This window comes from Palaemon carinicauda, chromosome 11 (genome assembly GCF_036898095.1).
Source record: "Palaemon carinicauda isolate YSFRI2023 chromosome 11, ASM3689809v2, whole genome shotgun sequence".
Classification (NCBI taxonomy): Eukaryota; Metazoa; Arthropoda; class Malacostraca; order Decapoda; family Palaemonidae; genus Palaemon; species Palaemon carinicauda.
Window position 1 is genome coordinate 18,846,726 of NC_090735.1, and position 16,070 is coordinate 18,862,795.

Sequence of the window (16,070 nt, forward strand, 5' to 3'; positions counted from 1 at the left end):
CTTCCCCCAGGGCGAAGTTGGTTCCCAAGAGGTCGGTTTCGAGGGTCCCCTCTCCTGCACGAGTACTCTCTCCTTCTCCCGTGGACGAGGCCTTTCCGTCCTCAGGTGAGTCCAGTGGGGCGGTAGTCTTTCCCTCGGCACCAGGGGTGGAGACTTCACTTCAGGCAGGAGAATCGTCTCGTGAGGAAGGGGCCCCTCGAACCTCGTTGTTGGGATCCTGTATCCCTCCCAGGAGGGAACCCAAGGATTCCAAGACCATCCCCAAATCCTCTGCAAGGATTCGTCAGGAACCCACGACTACCCAGGGGAATGTCCACGTATCACCCCAGGAAGAGATTCCTGGGGCAGGAGACTTAGCTACCAGCCCGCAGGGAGGAGAACAGCAAGAGTCCGAACATGCCTTCTGGCAGGTCCTAAGCCTGATGAGGCAACTTAACAGTCTTACGGATCCAGTCATCCCCCCCCGTGAAGGCAAAGACACGATTCTGGATGAAGTGTTTGACGTTCGGAAGGCCCCTAAGACCAGTGCAGCTCTGCCCTGGTCTCGGGGGCTGAAGAGTGCCAGAGCTAGGGCCAATGCTCAGCTCGCACTTCTTGCCTCCTCCAGTCGTTCCACTGCCGGAACAAACTCATCCCTCCTCCTCGCCTTCAGCAGAGGAGGTATTTCGAGATCCTGGGTGAGCACAACCTCGCTCTTCCTCTCCATCACTCTGTGGAGGAGCTGGCGAAGGGAGTTCCCTTGGAGAAACTCTCTGCCCGGCAGGTGTCGTTCTCGGCGGCAGAGACCCTTAACCACGAGAAGGTCGCTAAGTGTGCCATGCAGGCTACTTCGTGGCTGGACTTCTGGTTAGGATCTCTGGGCATCCTATTGCGATCGGAGGACTTGTCCAAGGAGACCAATAGGAAGGCCCTAGAGACCTTCTTGCTCTCGGGCACCCGCTCCATCGAGTTTTTGGCGCACCAGGTTACCACCCTTTGGGCCAACTCGGTGTTGAAGCGTCGCGATGCTGTGTCCGAGAGATTCCATCCGAAGGTCCCCGCCGTAGATGTGTGTAGGCTCCGACATGCCTCCCTCCTGGGGGAGAGCCTGTTTGAGCCTCAAGACTTGGAGCGAACGGCTGAGAGGTGGAGGAAATCCAGCACAGACACCCTCCTCCACAGGGCCTTTACAACTCGGCCCTATAAGCCTCCAGCCCCGCCACAACAGCAGCAACAGCCTCGTAAGGCTCCCAAACAGGCACCGGCAGCTAAGAAAGTGGTGTCTAAGCCCCAGCCCTTTCCAGCCAAGGTCAAGAGGGGCGGTAAGTCCTCCAGGGGAGGCAAGACTTCTAGGGGTGGCGGCCGCGGCCGCAAGCCCTAGGGGTGGCAGTCCCCCTGCGTGTCCACCTGTGGGGGGATGCCTTCAGCGTTGCGTCCGCAGGTGGCAACATCACGGGGCCGATGCTTGGACGGTCTCAGTGATCGGCCAAGGTTATCGCGTCCCGTTCACGTCATCTCAACCTCCCCTGACAGCGAATCCAGTGTCGTTGAGCTCCCATGCCATGGGATCGGCAAAGGGGCTGGCCCTTCAGGCCGAAGTCGAGACCATGTTCGAGAAGGGTGCTCTCCAGGAGGTCGTGGACGGCTCTCTAGGCTTCTTCAGTCGACTCTTTCTTGTAAAGAAGGCTACTGGAGGCTGGAGACCTGTCATCGATCTCTCGGCTCTGAACAGGTTTGTCAAACAAACCCGGTTCAGCATGGAGACAGCAGACACGGTCAGACTTGCGGTGAGACCACAAGACTTCATGTGTACACTGGATCTAAAGGATGCGTACTTCCAGATCCCAATCCATCCGTCTTCCAGGAAGTACCTGAGATTCTGCCTAGACAACAAGATCTACCAGTTCAAGGTGCTGTGTTTCGGTCTCTCCACAGCTTCTCAGGTGTTCACCAGAGTGTTCACCCTGATTTCGACTTGGGCGCACAGGAACGGCATTCGTCTCCTTCGTTACCTAGACGATTGGCTGATCCTAGCAGACTCGGAGTCGACCCTTCTTCGACACCGAGACAGGCTTCTAGATCTTTGCCAGGATCTGGGGATCGTGGTAAACCTCGAGAAGTCCTCTCTGCAGCCGTCCCAACGACTGGTTTATCTAGGCATGCTAATAGACACCAATCTCCACAAAGCCTTTCCATCAGACGACCGGATAGCAAGGCTGAGGAGGGTGGCGGAACCTTTCCTCAGGCGAAAAGAACTCCCCGCCCAATCGTGGTTGCGTCTCTTAGGCCACCTATCCTCCCTGGCCCGTCTGGTTCCAAACAACCGCCTCAGGATGATATCCCTTCAATGGCGGCTCAAGTCCCGGTGGAATCAAGGATTCGATTCCCCGGACATTCTGATCCCAATGGGGTCTCTGGAACAGACGGACTTGCGGTGGTGGCTGGCCGACAAGAACCTGCGAAAGGGAGTGAGTCTTCTCGTCCTCCCCCCGGAATTGACTCTGTTTTCGGACGCGTCAAAAGAAGGGTGGGGGGCGCACGTTCTGAACCAGAGGGCCTCAGGCCTTTGGTCAGAATCAGAAAAGTGCCTACACATCAACCTGCTAGAATTGAAGGCCGTCTTTCTGGCCCTTCAACAGTTCCAACGGTTCCTGGCGGGTTACTCCGTGGTGGTGATGAGCGACAACACCACGGTAGTGGCTTATATCAACAAGCTGGGAGGCACTTTTTCGCAACAGCTATCCCATCTTGCAGTAGAGACTCTGAGGTGGACCGAAACCCACTCGATAACACTATCAGCTTGCTTCATTCCTGGCAAGAGGAATGTGCTCGCCGACAGTCTGAGCAGGGTTTCGCCGATAGTGAGTACCGAGTGGTCTTTGGATCCTCAGATAGCCAACAAAGTCCTGACTTTGTGGGGTTCCCCGACGGTGGACTTGTTCGCGACAGCCTTGAACTTCAAGCTGCCCCTGTACTGCTCACCAGTCCCGGACCCCAAGGCACTCTGGCAAGATGCTTTCCAGCAACGGTGGGACAACATCGACGTGTACGCCTTCCCACCATTCTGTCTGATGAGAAGGGTGCTCAACAGGACCAGACTATCGGTCAACTGTTCCATGACTCTAGTAGCCCCGCTATGGCATCACGCGGAATGGTTTCCGGACCTTCTGCAACTCCTGACGGAACTCCCAAGGGAGCTTCCTCCACGACACGAGCTTCTCAGACAACCCCACTCCGGCGTCCCTCACAGGGCCGTAGCCTCGCTTCGGCTTCACGCCTGGAGACTATCCAGCGTCTCCTCGCGGAGAGAGGCTTTTCGCAACAGGTTGCGGAGAGAATGTCTCGGCACCTGCGAAGGTCCTCTGAGGGAGTCTACCAAGCGAAGTGGAGAGTCTTTTGTGGTTGGTGTCGTGGAAGGGGTATCTCTCCACTCGATGCCACTATTCCAGCAATAGCGGACTTCCTTGTGTATCTGCGAGAAGAAATGCGCCTTTCTGTCTCGGCAGTGAAAGGCTATCGCTCAGCCTTAAGCTTGGCCTTCAGATTGAAGGGCGTGGATATTTCTTCATCGCTAGAACTCTCGTTACTCATACGTAGCTATGAGCTTACCTGCCCCCAGTCGGAAGTGAGACCCCCTCCTTGGAACGTGGTTCGAGTCCTCAGGTTTCTCAAGAGACCTCCCTTCGAGCCATTACGCCAGGCCTCCGATCGCCACCTGTCTTGGAAGACGGCTTTCCTACTCGCCTTGGCCTCGGCCAAGCGAGTTAGTGAACTTCATGGTCTCTCGTACGACATCGCCCATTCAAGGGGATGGTGGGAGGTAACGTTCAGATACGTCCCTGAGTTTGTGGCCAAGACTCAGAATCCTGGAGTGCCGGATCCTCGGTTCGACTCTTTCAGGATCGCGAGTCTCCGTTCTGTAACAAACGACCCAGACCAGCTGCTACTATGCTCAGTGAGGTGTCTGAGGGACTACTTGAAGAGAACGGCTGCAGTCCGTCCTCATGTGCGAGCTTTGTTTGTGAGCACAGGCAGGACAAAGAGGAGGGTCACCAGGAACACCATCTCTGCTTGGATTCAAAGGGTTATCCACCATGCCCTGAATCCTGACCCTCCTCCGTCACGTCGCCCTCGGGCCCACGATGTCAGGGGTATTGCTACATCCCTGGCCTTCAAGAGAAACTTCTCTGTGACGCAGGTACTTCAAGCTGGGGTCTGGAAGCGTCAAACGACCTTCACAGCCCACTACCTGCAAGACGTGACCCACAGGAGCCTCGATACGTTCTCTATCGGCCCTGTGGTGGCTGCACAACAGCTGGTCTAACCTCGGGCTCCTTTTTGGACAAGTAGCAGTAGGTTGAGGGCGTTGTTACCCGGTCTTAGTCTGTGTGAATGAAAGAGTATGTCTGCCCTTACTTCTTTCTTCATTCTCCCCTCTCTTGGGGAAGCAGCATCCTGGTCCTCGCATAGCTGACCTCGACCTCTGCAGGTAACCCATGCTTCTTTGTGCTCCTAGTATTAAGCTTAATACTGTTGCGTCTCCCATACCCTGACGAGTTGGTATGGGGAACGTCCTATCCTAGAATTCCTATCTGAAGGTCTCAAGGTCAACTTCATAGGACGAGTCACACTCTCCTCCTCACACTACTTATGTAGGCCACTCGTTCCTAGCGATGCTAGGAACCTGTGAGGTACAGGGGCTCCCTCTCTCTAGTGCTGCTCACTGAGGGATCGAGCCCCCGGGCAAGCCGAAGTCAGTAAGACTGGGGACTTTCCACCCTTCCTAAGGGGTAAGTCACCCTTTGTAAATAGCGTGGTTTGTATTTCGGTTACGGAACAAATGACAAATTCGAAGATAATTTGTATTTTTCCTAACCATACAAACCTTAGCTATTTACACATATGTGCCCGCCATCCCTGACCCCCAAGTCAAGTCCTACCTCTAAGTGAAGTGAAGCAAGTCACCGGTGTGTGGAGGGGGGAGGGGTAGCAAGCTACCCTTCCCCACCCCCCGCTAACTAGCGCGGGGGTAATTAACCCTCGTTAAAAACTATTGGCTCGTCATTTCAGCTTCGCTAAGAGTAATACCCTTTGTAAATAGCTAAGGTTTGTATGGTTAGGAAAAATACAAATTATCTTCGAATTTGTCATTTTAGCTAGATATTTTAATAGATTAATTGTAAATATTATTGAAATTGTTTCATTGTTCTTTTGCAGGCATATGCTGCAGGATGCAATATGGTCATCTTAGCCAGCAATTATCAACGTGTACAAGTCATTCCTGGCGTGTGCCATGACAATATCCAGATTTCATGTGTGGATTGTTCGACAGACACTGGCAAGATTGCAGCGGCATATGGAAAACTTGTTTGCATATTTGAACCCACACCACTAACTAGCCAAACAAATGGACATGTAAGTATGAATTAATTAACCCTTTTACCCCCAGGCTATTTAGAACTTTCCAACCCTTAACCCCCGGGGGTTATTTTTTATCAAGCACATTTGGCAGTATATTTTTTTATATTGCTCTAGCAGCCTTAATTTTTGTAATAGAGAGGTCAGGTTGGTCTCATTCTCTTGGAAAATGACTGAAGTTTCTCAAAAAAAATTATCAAAAATATGCAAAAAAAATTTAAATAGCAGTTTTTTTCAAGGACATATCGGTACGTCCATGGGGGTAAAGGGATGAGTTTTGTGAAACGTACCAGTACGTCCTTTGGGGGTAAAAGGGTTAAAAATAATGGTAATAGTATGTATTTAAGATTCTGAATGCTTTTTTTTTCCTTACGCAACACAAAAAAACCACCATTCTTTAATAATGAGATTGATTCAGCACTGGCTGGGAACGGTCGTTAGAATTGTTTAACGGGTGATTAAACAACTGGTGGAGAAGTCCCTCCCCCTATCACCAGTTTGAAACTCTCACTTTTGAATGTGTCACTAACGAGTAAGGATGTATTGTCAGCTCCTAACAAACTTTTAATTTTCTTTTTCTTTGGCAGGAAGTAAATGCATCTTAGGTTTGTGGAATCGAAGTTAAGCAAGATTTTTGTAATTACTGGAAAAAGGGTAGATGTTGCAGCTGGTTTTCGAGTAATCCAGCTGTAGAGCCACACTCCTTTTCTGTGTCTTTTAGTGAGCATTATTGTTTGTAATCATTCCCATGTGCCGAATGAAGGTTGTGGCCTTTTGTGCAGTGGCATTTGTATGCCATGAAGGGAAAGAAGTGAGCTAAGCGTTCGCTGGTGTCTGTTTAAGCAACATCCAAGAAGGCACCGAAGAAGTCTTTTGTTGCTTCTGTCTACTCAATGGATGCACTTTTTGCCATTACCTCTGGTTTAGTGCTCGGGGGAATATATATCAGGAACAAGAAGCCTTTAGATCTGCTTCGATGAGCTTTTCAGGTTACAGTGGTGTATGGAGTACCCCCAATAATTGCCTCACACCTTTGAAAGCTGGAAGCTCTTCACCTGTCCTTGTGCAGACTGATGACGAAGAGTTTGACTTGAGAAAGTGTAGAGCCTGAATACTTTCTGTTCTCCAGTTGGTGGAGGAGCTTTGGCAGCCCCCATCACCCTTCCTTCCAGGATGGAGGATTCCCACTCCTCCCCCTTCCAGCAAGAATTCATTTAAGCTGTTGAAAGGATGGCCCATTTCCCCTACCTTGATTCATAGAAGGTGAGTATGATGTGCTACTCTTGGTGTCTTTGTTGTGATTCATGCCAATGATTTTCCTCCCATTGCTGTTGGCCTTCCCTGACTTTCTACAGCCTTTTGGTATGAAACAGACCTATTTGTGGAAGGTGCTGAATCTCCAGAACGTCCTGCGACAGCTTCGACCCTGGCTGGATGTGAGGGTGCTCTGAGTTTGACTGCTCATAGGACACAGGACTGGCACATTGTCGACAGAAGCAGACAACCCTGAGCCGGAGTGTTCTTTTGTGAAAATCTGTGTGCAATTAGCAGGGAAAGGCAATTTGTACCTCATTCAGGTAGAATCTGTCATTGATCAGCACTTCGGTGCTCCTCAAAGCTCGAGGCCTTCCTTGGAGTTGCCTTGGTTGGATCTTGTTGATTTGGCCGTGGATCTGAGAACTCACTTGAGTCCAGTTGGTCGAATAAGATCCTGCCCCTCCTGCCACCCCTACTCTTGAGGCAGCGAAGGTTTTATATGCATGAGACCACTGTACCAGCCCCTTTGCAGGTTGCCCATGTAGGTCTGTGCACTGACAGGTAAATCGGAGAGGCTCGAGATGTAAGGCATGTTTTCCTCAACCTCTGAGTCCACAGCCATCGAGTTTTCTGTCCTGGCCTCCCTTCATGCTGTTTCCTAGCTCGACAAGTGGTCAGGAGTAATAACGCATTTTGCAAAGACAATGTGGTTATTGACCCCAGAGTCTAGTGGGAAGGCTATGAATTTCCTACCTCACCAATCAGCAACCCTGTGGGCTATCTGGTTTTGAAAGGGCAGAATCCTTTGGTTTCAAGGTACCAGGTATCAGGTAAGCCTCATGAAGTTAGGGATATGGACCCCATCTAAGCTTTTAGGAGAAACCTGTCAATAGGACAAGTATTGAAGGCCTTTTATTTATGGGAGTACAGAATACATACAAGTCGTTTGGTATCTTTGTGTTTGATCTTGTGGTGGGTGCTCAAGTAGTTGTGTAACCAGCCTACCTGCCACTTGTGACAGGAAGCATCTTGTCTATGGTAGCATGTAGATGCAACTCTGGAATGAATTGTAGAATTACTGGCTCCTCTTCATTTCCCTGTCGTCCTCTCAAAGAAAAAGCTGTCAAAACGTTACGTGATGAATCGGACCCGATGTTGTTAAGTTGCACTTCTGAGCTCTATTCTTGATCCTTGAAGTATTTCCCCATCCTTCCTGAATGAGAGGGAAGATGGCGGAATCTGTACCAACTCATTGATCATCGTATAGGTATATTATTACAAACTGATATCCCCTCCAGGAGAAGGATTTCTTCATTTAACTGACTACATTCATACATATATTGGCCAGGTCATATCAGCCTTTTCATTCTATGAAAAACAGTTAGGAAGGTTGCTGAAGTCACCACTTTTAAGTAATTTATATTTTTCCTAGTTATACAAACCTTGACTTTTAACCAAACTTCCCTCCTCAACTACACCTCTCAGTCGTACGTTGGAGGGTCAAAAGTGAAGCCAGGGCTTCTCGCCCGTACTCTGCACTGGTTACTTGACCATTTGTTAAATATTTCTAACAGTCTCCAGCTTGCGCTAAAATGATCTCGTTTTAAGGACGCAGGCTTATATAGCTAGGAAAAATACAAATTACCTTTTATGTTTGTGATAGCTCACTTCTTTAGAGTGATATACTCTTGATTGACTTGAGTTAAGCCTGTAATAGAAAGTTGTACTTTTATGAATAGTTATTTTACAATCTCTAACAATATTCTACTATTGTTTTCTTCTATCTTTCCAGAGACTTGATTATCGATGGATTCAGACTGGTGTTATTGAAGCAGAAAACTACATAAACACAATGTCATGGAACTTAGAAGGTACTCGCCTTCTCACTGCTGGAGATGTCTTACAAATGTGGGCATCTCCTCTTGCTAAGATGGCTGGAGATGATGGTGAGTATTGAGTACCTTCATATGTAAATTTTGTATGTTTTACAGGAAAGACATACGTAATATAAGTGGCACCCCAGTATGGGGCTGGGGTGTATCCCAATAGGGAAATTGAGTTTTTTTTTTTTTTTTTTCATTTGAACTTTGTCTATTCTTCATAAAAGTAAAGGTAAAAACATAGAAATTGATCCTACAGTTATCTTGTTAGGATGGTAAAAATTTGTATGGTTACCCTTTTTGCCAATGGGTTTTAACTACCATTATTTTTATTATATACTGTATTTATGTATATACTTGTATTGAGTATTTATTTATTTATTTTGATAGATAAATGTTTATTGAATGGACATATTGTATGGTTGAGTAATCACTGTACTTATAACTTGAAGTTTCTTCGATAACACTGAGCATTTCAAATTTTATTATGTAGGCTCTGGACCAGTGACATTTGATTTGGAATGTGATAGCAGTGATGATCCTGAACCTACTTGGACCTGTGTTTGGCGATGTGTCACGGCATCACCGACTGTATTCTTAACCTTTTCTCCAGATGGCACATTATTTGCCACTGCAGCCGCTAATGACCGTTTAGTCAAGATTTGGTATGACAATAAACATGGTAAGTACTGTATTGTGTTATTGTGCATTCTTTGTTACGGAAACTGTTTTTTGCAAATTACAACCCTGTTACAATATTTTATATCTTCTTACCAATGATGATGGAAGGATGATATAGAATTCCAGTTTAGAAATTAAGGAAATTACAGTTAGCCAATGGTTAAGTGTAGGATAGGTGAATAAGTATTAGAAATTAAAATATAGGGAAAAGTTACTCTTCCTATATCTACAGCTACTTAGGAGTAGAAATGACCAATGCTAGATGTAATTTCTTTAATGATATGCCCAGATTGTTTGTTTGAAAAATTTCAATTTTACATCATAAAAGTATTTGAGATTGCGATAAAACAGCTTGCAATAAGTTAGCAGTCTACATCTGCCATAAGCTGCCTAAATGAGGTCATGCATACAACCAACACTGCCAGGGTCATGAGATGGAAGGAGCCTTTCTGAATGAGATGCCTTGGTGGCTGTAATGATGGCCTCTAAATTCACTCCTAAACAGTGGGAAACTCATTGGACATTGTAATTAGATTCTTAAGAGGCTAAAATTTCTATTGTCTTGGCTAAAACAGAAAGTATATAATGTGTAAAGAGATACCTGCTATATCCTAGCTAATATTTGACTCTTACATATAGCTAACATTTCATGTATTGTAACGAGTAATTTACCTCTTCATTCAACAACTGTAACAAGTTGCAATGGCATTTGTAACTGGATTTTATCATAGAAACATTAAGATTTTTATTTTAGGATTTACCTTGCCATTGTATTTGATGAATCGGGAGCTGAATAGAATTATGATGTAAATACAGGTAATGTCAGAAAATTAAAGATTTCATTGTGTCTGTAGTGTTAGCACCTACTCGACCTTCTGATGGTTCTGGAACTGCGAGTGACTGTACAAGATCATCAGTCAGTTATAGTTACATTTATCTGCCTCATCCAAGTGCTGTGAAAGGTTTCACATGGAGAGCTACAAGCAAGTATATGCCAAAGTAAGTGGTTAATTTTTTACTTTTTTTTTTTTTTTTTTTTTTTTTTTTTTTTTTTATTAATACTGTATTTGATAACTTATTGTGAGAGCTGATACAGCCTACTTTTATTACAGCTCTATTTATGATTTGAAGAAGGATTTATTTAATTTTTCTTTAGTTGACTCATTATTTCAATAATGATTATTGTGTGAGTAGTCTTAAGGCTAGCTTAGTTGATGGTTGACTATGTTTTATTAGCACTTCTCAAAGATTCTTTGTATTTTAGGCCTTAATGGATGATTCTTCCTCCAAAAATACAAGCCTTTGTCTTTTAATTAGAGATTGATTCAAGTGCAGCTGGAACTCTGCAGTTAAAACTTATAATGAGGTGTCACCAGCAGCCCGTAATTACCAGCCAATGACAGGGAAGGAAACCCCTCTCTCTTTTGCCTGTACCTTGAACAGTCATTTCAATTCTGGCTGCTGAATAACACAGACATGCTATCAGTATCTCTGGGTAGGCTTAGCAAATCCTTAGGCGACCCTGCCCTGGAGTGTTGGGAAAATACGGCACTTTTATGATCAACATGGAGGTAGATCTTCATACTTTGTGCCCTTCCTGCATGGGTCAGATGTGAGGAATGTAGTGGTTACCCTCCTAGTGGCAAGTGTACGGCAGGAGGCAGAAAGTGATGGCTAAGTGCGAATATTCTCCCTCAAGCTCATGCTGAAGGTCAAAGAAATTGGCTAGACCTCTTCCTTCAATCCAAGATACTGTGCCGTCTGACCCTTCCACGTCAGTCACTTGGAGGTACAATACTTGGAAGAGTGGTGGCAAATTAACATCTGGGCAAGTCTCAAGACAAATCTGTTTCCCCTAACAAAACAGGAGAGTCTCTCCCTCGGAAGGAGTCTCTTAAAGTTTCAGATATGGTTTCAGTTGATGACAATGCTTTGGTTTTGGAATTCCCTAGGGCCTCAGGGTACTCACTCCAATAAAGGCTAGCCCTAATGCTTGATTCCTCAAAGGAACAAGTTCTTCTTCCCTTATGTCACACCACTTTGCACTTGAGTGTGCTCTTCTGAGGTGCGCGATCCCTGGATTGGGAACCCCCTAATGATTGTTTTGTCTTGATCCGGGGATTGTGACAAATCTAGAGAAATCTAGTAGTCTCTCTCAAAAGCAAAGAATGATATACCAGGGCATAGACATATATAGTAACAGGGAAAGTTTATCTAAAGGTAGAGTAACTCAATTCAGGAAAGTAGCTCATCCTTTCCTTCATCTGGAATAGTTACTAGTACAACAATAGCAACAGCTACTAAGTCACATGACATCATTAGAGATACTTGTTCCTCATGGTCGTCTCCAGCTATGATTGTTACAATTGTGTCTAAAGGAACACTGGTTGCAAACCACAGGATCTCCTCTGGCCTTGGTACCAATCGAGCCCGGCACCAAACTCAACGTGCTTTGGTGGCTAGACGAGGAGAACCAGTTTCGGGGGTCTTCCCTAGAGTGTCCCCCATCTCCCTCCAGATCTTTTTACAGACACTTCAAAGAGATTGGAAATGGTAAAGTGCTTTGTGTAGACTGCCTTCAACTCCAGAACATTGATATAGAGACTTTTCCTCATGTGACCATTGTTATGAACAAGTGTCTTCATATCAATGTTCTGGAGTTGAAAGCAGTCTGCATAGCTCTTCAGCATTTACAGTCTCTTTTGGTCAGTCACTCAGTAGCATTGATAAAGGACAATGCAACTATAGCGGCATATCTCAGGCAGCACATACTCTCTGGTAAAAAGCCTGTTGGTGCACGAATAGGCAGTCCATAACGCTGTAGTTTTCTCAGCCTGATTTATTCCCAGAAAAAAAGAATGTCATAGCGGACACTTTGAGTCGGAATGGTCAGAATAGTCTTTACATCCCCAGGCATTGGTAAAACCCCTTACTTTATGGGGTTCCCTTGACAATAGTCATGTTAGCTACAAGCCTCAACAGAAAGCTGCCAGTCTACTGCTCACCAGTACCAGACCCGGTAGCAGCGCTCAAGGACGCGTTCTAGTATCCTTGGGACAACCTCGATGTGTATGCTTTTCCATTCTTTTATCTTCCTGAAGGATTATGAACAAGGTTTTTTCATCCCAAAACCTAAAGTTGACTGTAGTAGCTCTGACATGGCTTCAAGCAGAATGGTATGGACCTTCTGCTTCTACTTGTGGATAGTCCGGGAGAGCTTCCTCTGTGGCACAACCTGCTCCATCAGCCTCACGTTTAGTGATTCCACAACTCAGTTGAATCCCTATCACTCACAGGTAGAGGTTATATAGCACCTCTTGTGAGTGAGAGGCTTTTCGAGTGAGATAGCACGAGGCGTGTCGCCATGCCTCTGAAAATCCTCTACTGATGTGTATCAAAGTGGCCCATCTTCTGTGGTTGGTGATGTCAAAGGAATACTTCATTTGGACCCTGTATTCCATTAGTAGCAGACTTTTTAGTTTACATGTAGCTTACCAACGAAAGGTAAGACACCTCTCAGTTTCAGTGGTAAATGGGTATCGTTCAGTCCTGAGCCAGGTACTGAGACTGAGTGGAGTGGATATTTCCTCTTTGTTGGAATTATCTGTACTTATCATGAGTATGAAGTAGTCGTGTCCTTCCGATGAAATTTGACTTCCATCTTGGGATGTTACCAAGGTGTTGAAGTCTTTGAAGAAAGCTCCTTATTAACTGTTGAGGTGAGCCTTAGATAGAGACCTTGCCCTGCTTGTCTTAGCTACAATGAAGTGGGTAAGTGAATTACACAGACTCCTGTACTTGTTCTCTCAATCTGAGCTCTGGAAACAGGGCTTTTTATCTTTAGTTCCTGACTTCATAGGGAAAACTCAAAATTAGTCAATCCTGGATTTCAGGTTTTCCTCCTTTACAGAGTTTTCGCTAAGGGAAGTAACTGACGATCTGGATGAGTTACAGTATTTTGGTGTCTTGTAAGGGATCAAAGGTGCTTCCATAAAATAACCCAGGTTACAAAAGCCATTTATAAACACTGGTATAGTAAAAAGCTGCCAAAAATACCATCTCCTTTTGGTTGTAGCACTATTAATTGAGCATTATGCCCTAGATCCCCTTGCAAATCAGGACAAGTTAAGGTGCATTCTCATGAGGTTAGAGGAGTTGGGACTACTTTTGCCTTTAAGAAAAATCTTTCAGTGGTACAAGTTTTAGACACTGTAGTATAAAAGCGTCAGACCGCCTTTACTGCACTTTGTTTGCGGGAATGCACTCACAGGTCTTTAGACACACTTTCAATCGGGCATCACCTCCAAGACAGCGGTTACAACATAATTCTAGGTAGAGATTGAGAGAGTCTGCCCTTTTCCTCTCTTCTTCCCCTCCCTTGAGGTATATCTGTTTGAATCCTATGTAGCTGGACTAATGTAGATATAGGTAAGCATCAACCTTTAGCAAGCAGCTTTTCTATTGAGGTTAAATAGAAGTGTTCTTTCCACCATCCTCCTTACAAGGGTGGAGATGGATATGTACAGTCAAATCCATCAAATTGTTTATGCCTTACTTGACAGACTTACTAGTCTAAGAAAAAGGGATGTGATTTTGCAACAGCCTTGGTTGCTTGGGCCATGAACATGATAATATTTTCGACCCTGGTTCACGAGATGTCTAGGATGTTATTCTCCGCACCTTTGCAATTTATTGATTTTAGCCAGCCAGGTTGGTAATATAGACTTCCTCCCACCCAAGGATGAGTCTCCTATTAAAGGTCGAAGGTTTTTATTTGTGTAGGAACAATTCACAAATTTTAAAGTAAATTTTATTTTTCCCAACTATGAACCCAAGTCCTTTAACTCTATTTCCTGCAATCATATCCCCTGAAAGTCCCAGACTCAATCAAAGTAACTTCATTCTACCGTTAATAGTGGGCGGGAGTTCCCTGTTAATTATATATTAATGCTGACACCTTGCTATAAGTTTTAATTGTTAAGTTCCAGATGTGTTTCTTAAGTTTTGTCGAGTTCCAGATGTGTTTCTCAAGTTTTGTCGAGTTCCAGATGTGTTTCTTAAGTTTTGTCGAGTTCCAGATGTGTTTCTTAAGTTTTGTCGAGTTCCAGATGTGTTTCTTAAGTTTTGTCGAGTTCCAGATGTGTTTCTCAAGTTTTGTCGAGTTCCAGATGTGTTTCTCAAGTTTTGTCGAGTTCCAGATGTGTTTCTTAAGTTTTGTCGAGTTCCAGATGTGTTTCTTAAGTTTTGTCGAGTTCCAGATGTGTTTCTCAAGTTTTGTCGAGTTCCAGATGTGTTTCTTAAGTTTTGTCGAGTTCCAGATGTGTTTCTTAAGTTTTGTCGAGTTCCAGATGTGTTTGAATCAATCTCCTATTAAATGACACAGGTTTGTATAGTTAGGAAAATTGCTAATTACCCTTTGAATGTGTAATATTTTAGCACCTAGATTTTTGCATTGTCTTTTATTTATTGCTCTTCTCATTATCAGTTTGATACTAACTCTCTCTCTATGGCTTTTCAATAACTTAGTCCACTTTTCCTCTTATCTGAATATATTAGCAATGTTGTGGAATGATTCTTTGGAAGCCTCTGAAATTATGCATAAATCTGCTGAGTTTTTAGACTAATGACATGTTAGATTTGTACACTATTATGTGTGTTTTGAAAAATGAGAAAGTTAATGTTTTTCTTTATATTTTGTTTTAAATCATGACATGTGGAGCCATGCTCGGAATTGTACTGTTCTCTCAGGATATGTTGAACAAGGTCTATTGAAAAAGAGCTTGTCTTTATAGATTTGTGTTGAAAGTTTTGCACAGTACAATGATATATATACTATGTATTATATGTCTATATTTGACTCTGAATAAAAAGATTTGAAATCTTAAGAAATGTAATTATTTATAGAAATGAATAAAGTCTGGTCTTTTTCTTAGGTTCCTTTACAGAGTAGCATTCTTGTTTAGTATACAGTACCTTTTTAGAACTTTTATACACTTACGGGATTTCATTCTGAAACTGAATTGTTTTGTTCATGTTCCATATTAATTCTTAGCAGCTCAAAGACATCTTTAGATAAATGTTTGCTATAATAATTTTCAATAAGTTTGTCTTTCACTTCATGGTAACTTATACTTTCTTACCTTATATTCCAGAGGGAGTGTTAGCAACATGCTTGTGACATCCTGTAGAGACAACATAAGTCGTGTCTGGGTAGAGACTGTGTTACCTGATGATGGCCTCGTATCTCTACACCATCTTGATCCAATAGCTGCCCAGAATCCTAGATTTCGAACTCATCGTCACAAGCATCGTTTTATGCAGAGACTTAAACATATGAAGTAATTTTCTTTTGTTTCGTTTTTACTCCACCAAAACCTCATTTCATATCACTTATATCATTTAAAAATTTGGAATCATCTATTTTGAAGTGATAGCTACTAGGGAGTGCTGCACTCTGATTTGAATCTTAATGTTCTAGCATCTTGTAGGGCAGTCATAAAACAATAATGTAAAGTCACATGGAAAACTTAATTTTTTTCTGAAAGTCTGCCACTTTGGTTGAATCTGCCTTTATATTTGTGATTTTCTGCTAGGATTTTACCAGGTGTGAAAAAGCTTCTGTAAATTATAATTATTTTTAATTAACCCTTTGGTGATCCCATCCGTGACAAAATTTCAGCGGGCCTCATGTATTGCAAGCCGTTTTACGGTGAGCAGCGACATTGTGCGTCAACCTATTGAAGCGGACATTTTGTAGCATAATTGACAAAGGAATCAAGTTAGAAAGAAGCTGAAATTACATTAAAAAGCTGAATTAATTCTCAGAAGATTTATATATATTATAAATGCTGAATA

The 16,070-nt window shown here is 44.1% G+C and overlaps 1 protein-coding gene across 5 annotated transcripts in view; it reads left to right on the forward strand.

Annotated features, from left to right (window-relative positions):
* Positions 1 to 16,070, forward strand: part of LOC137649986 (dmX-like protein 2) — a 192,412-nt gene that overhangs the window by 13,448 nt on the left and 162,894 nt on the right. For all 5 annotated transcript variants that reach the window (XM_068382984.1, XM_068382988.1, XM_068382985.1 and 2 more), the window contains exons 3-7: positions 5,197 to 5,394; positions 8,447 to 8,600; positions 9,028 to 9,216; positions 10,070 to 10,214; positions 15,368 to 15,553. In XM_068382984.1, coding sequence (XP_068239085.1) covers positions 5,197 to 5,394; positions 8,447 to 8,600; positions 9,028 to 9,216; positions 10,070 to 10,214; positions 15,368 to 15,553 — 872 coding nt within the window. The remainder of the gene's footprint in view (positions 1 to 5,196; positions 5,395 to 8,446; positions 8,601 to 9,027; positions 9,217 to 10,069; positions 10,215 to 15,367; positions 15,554 to 16,070) is intronic.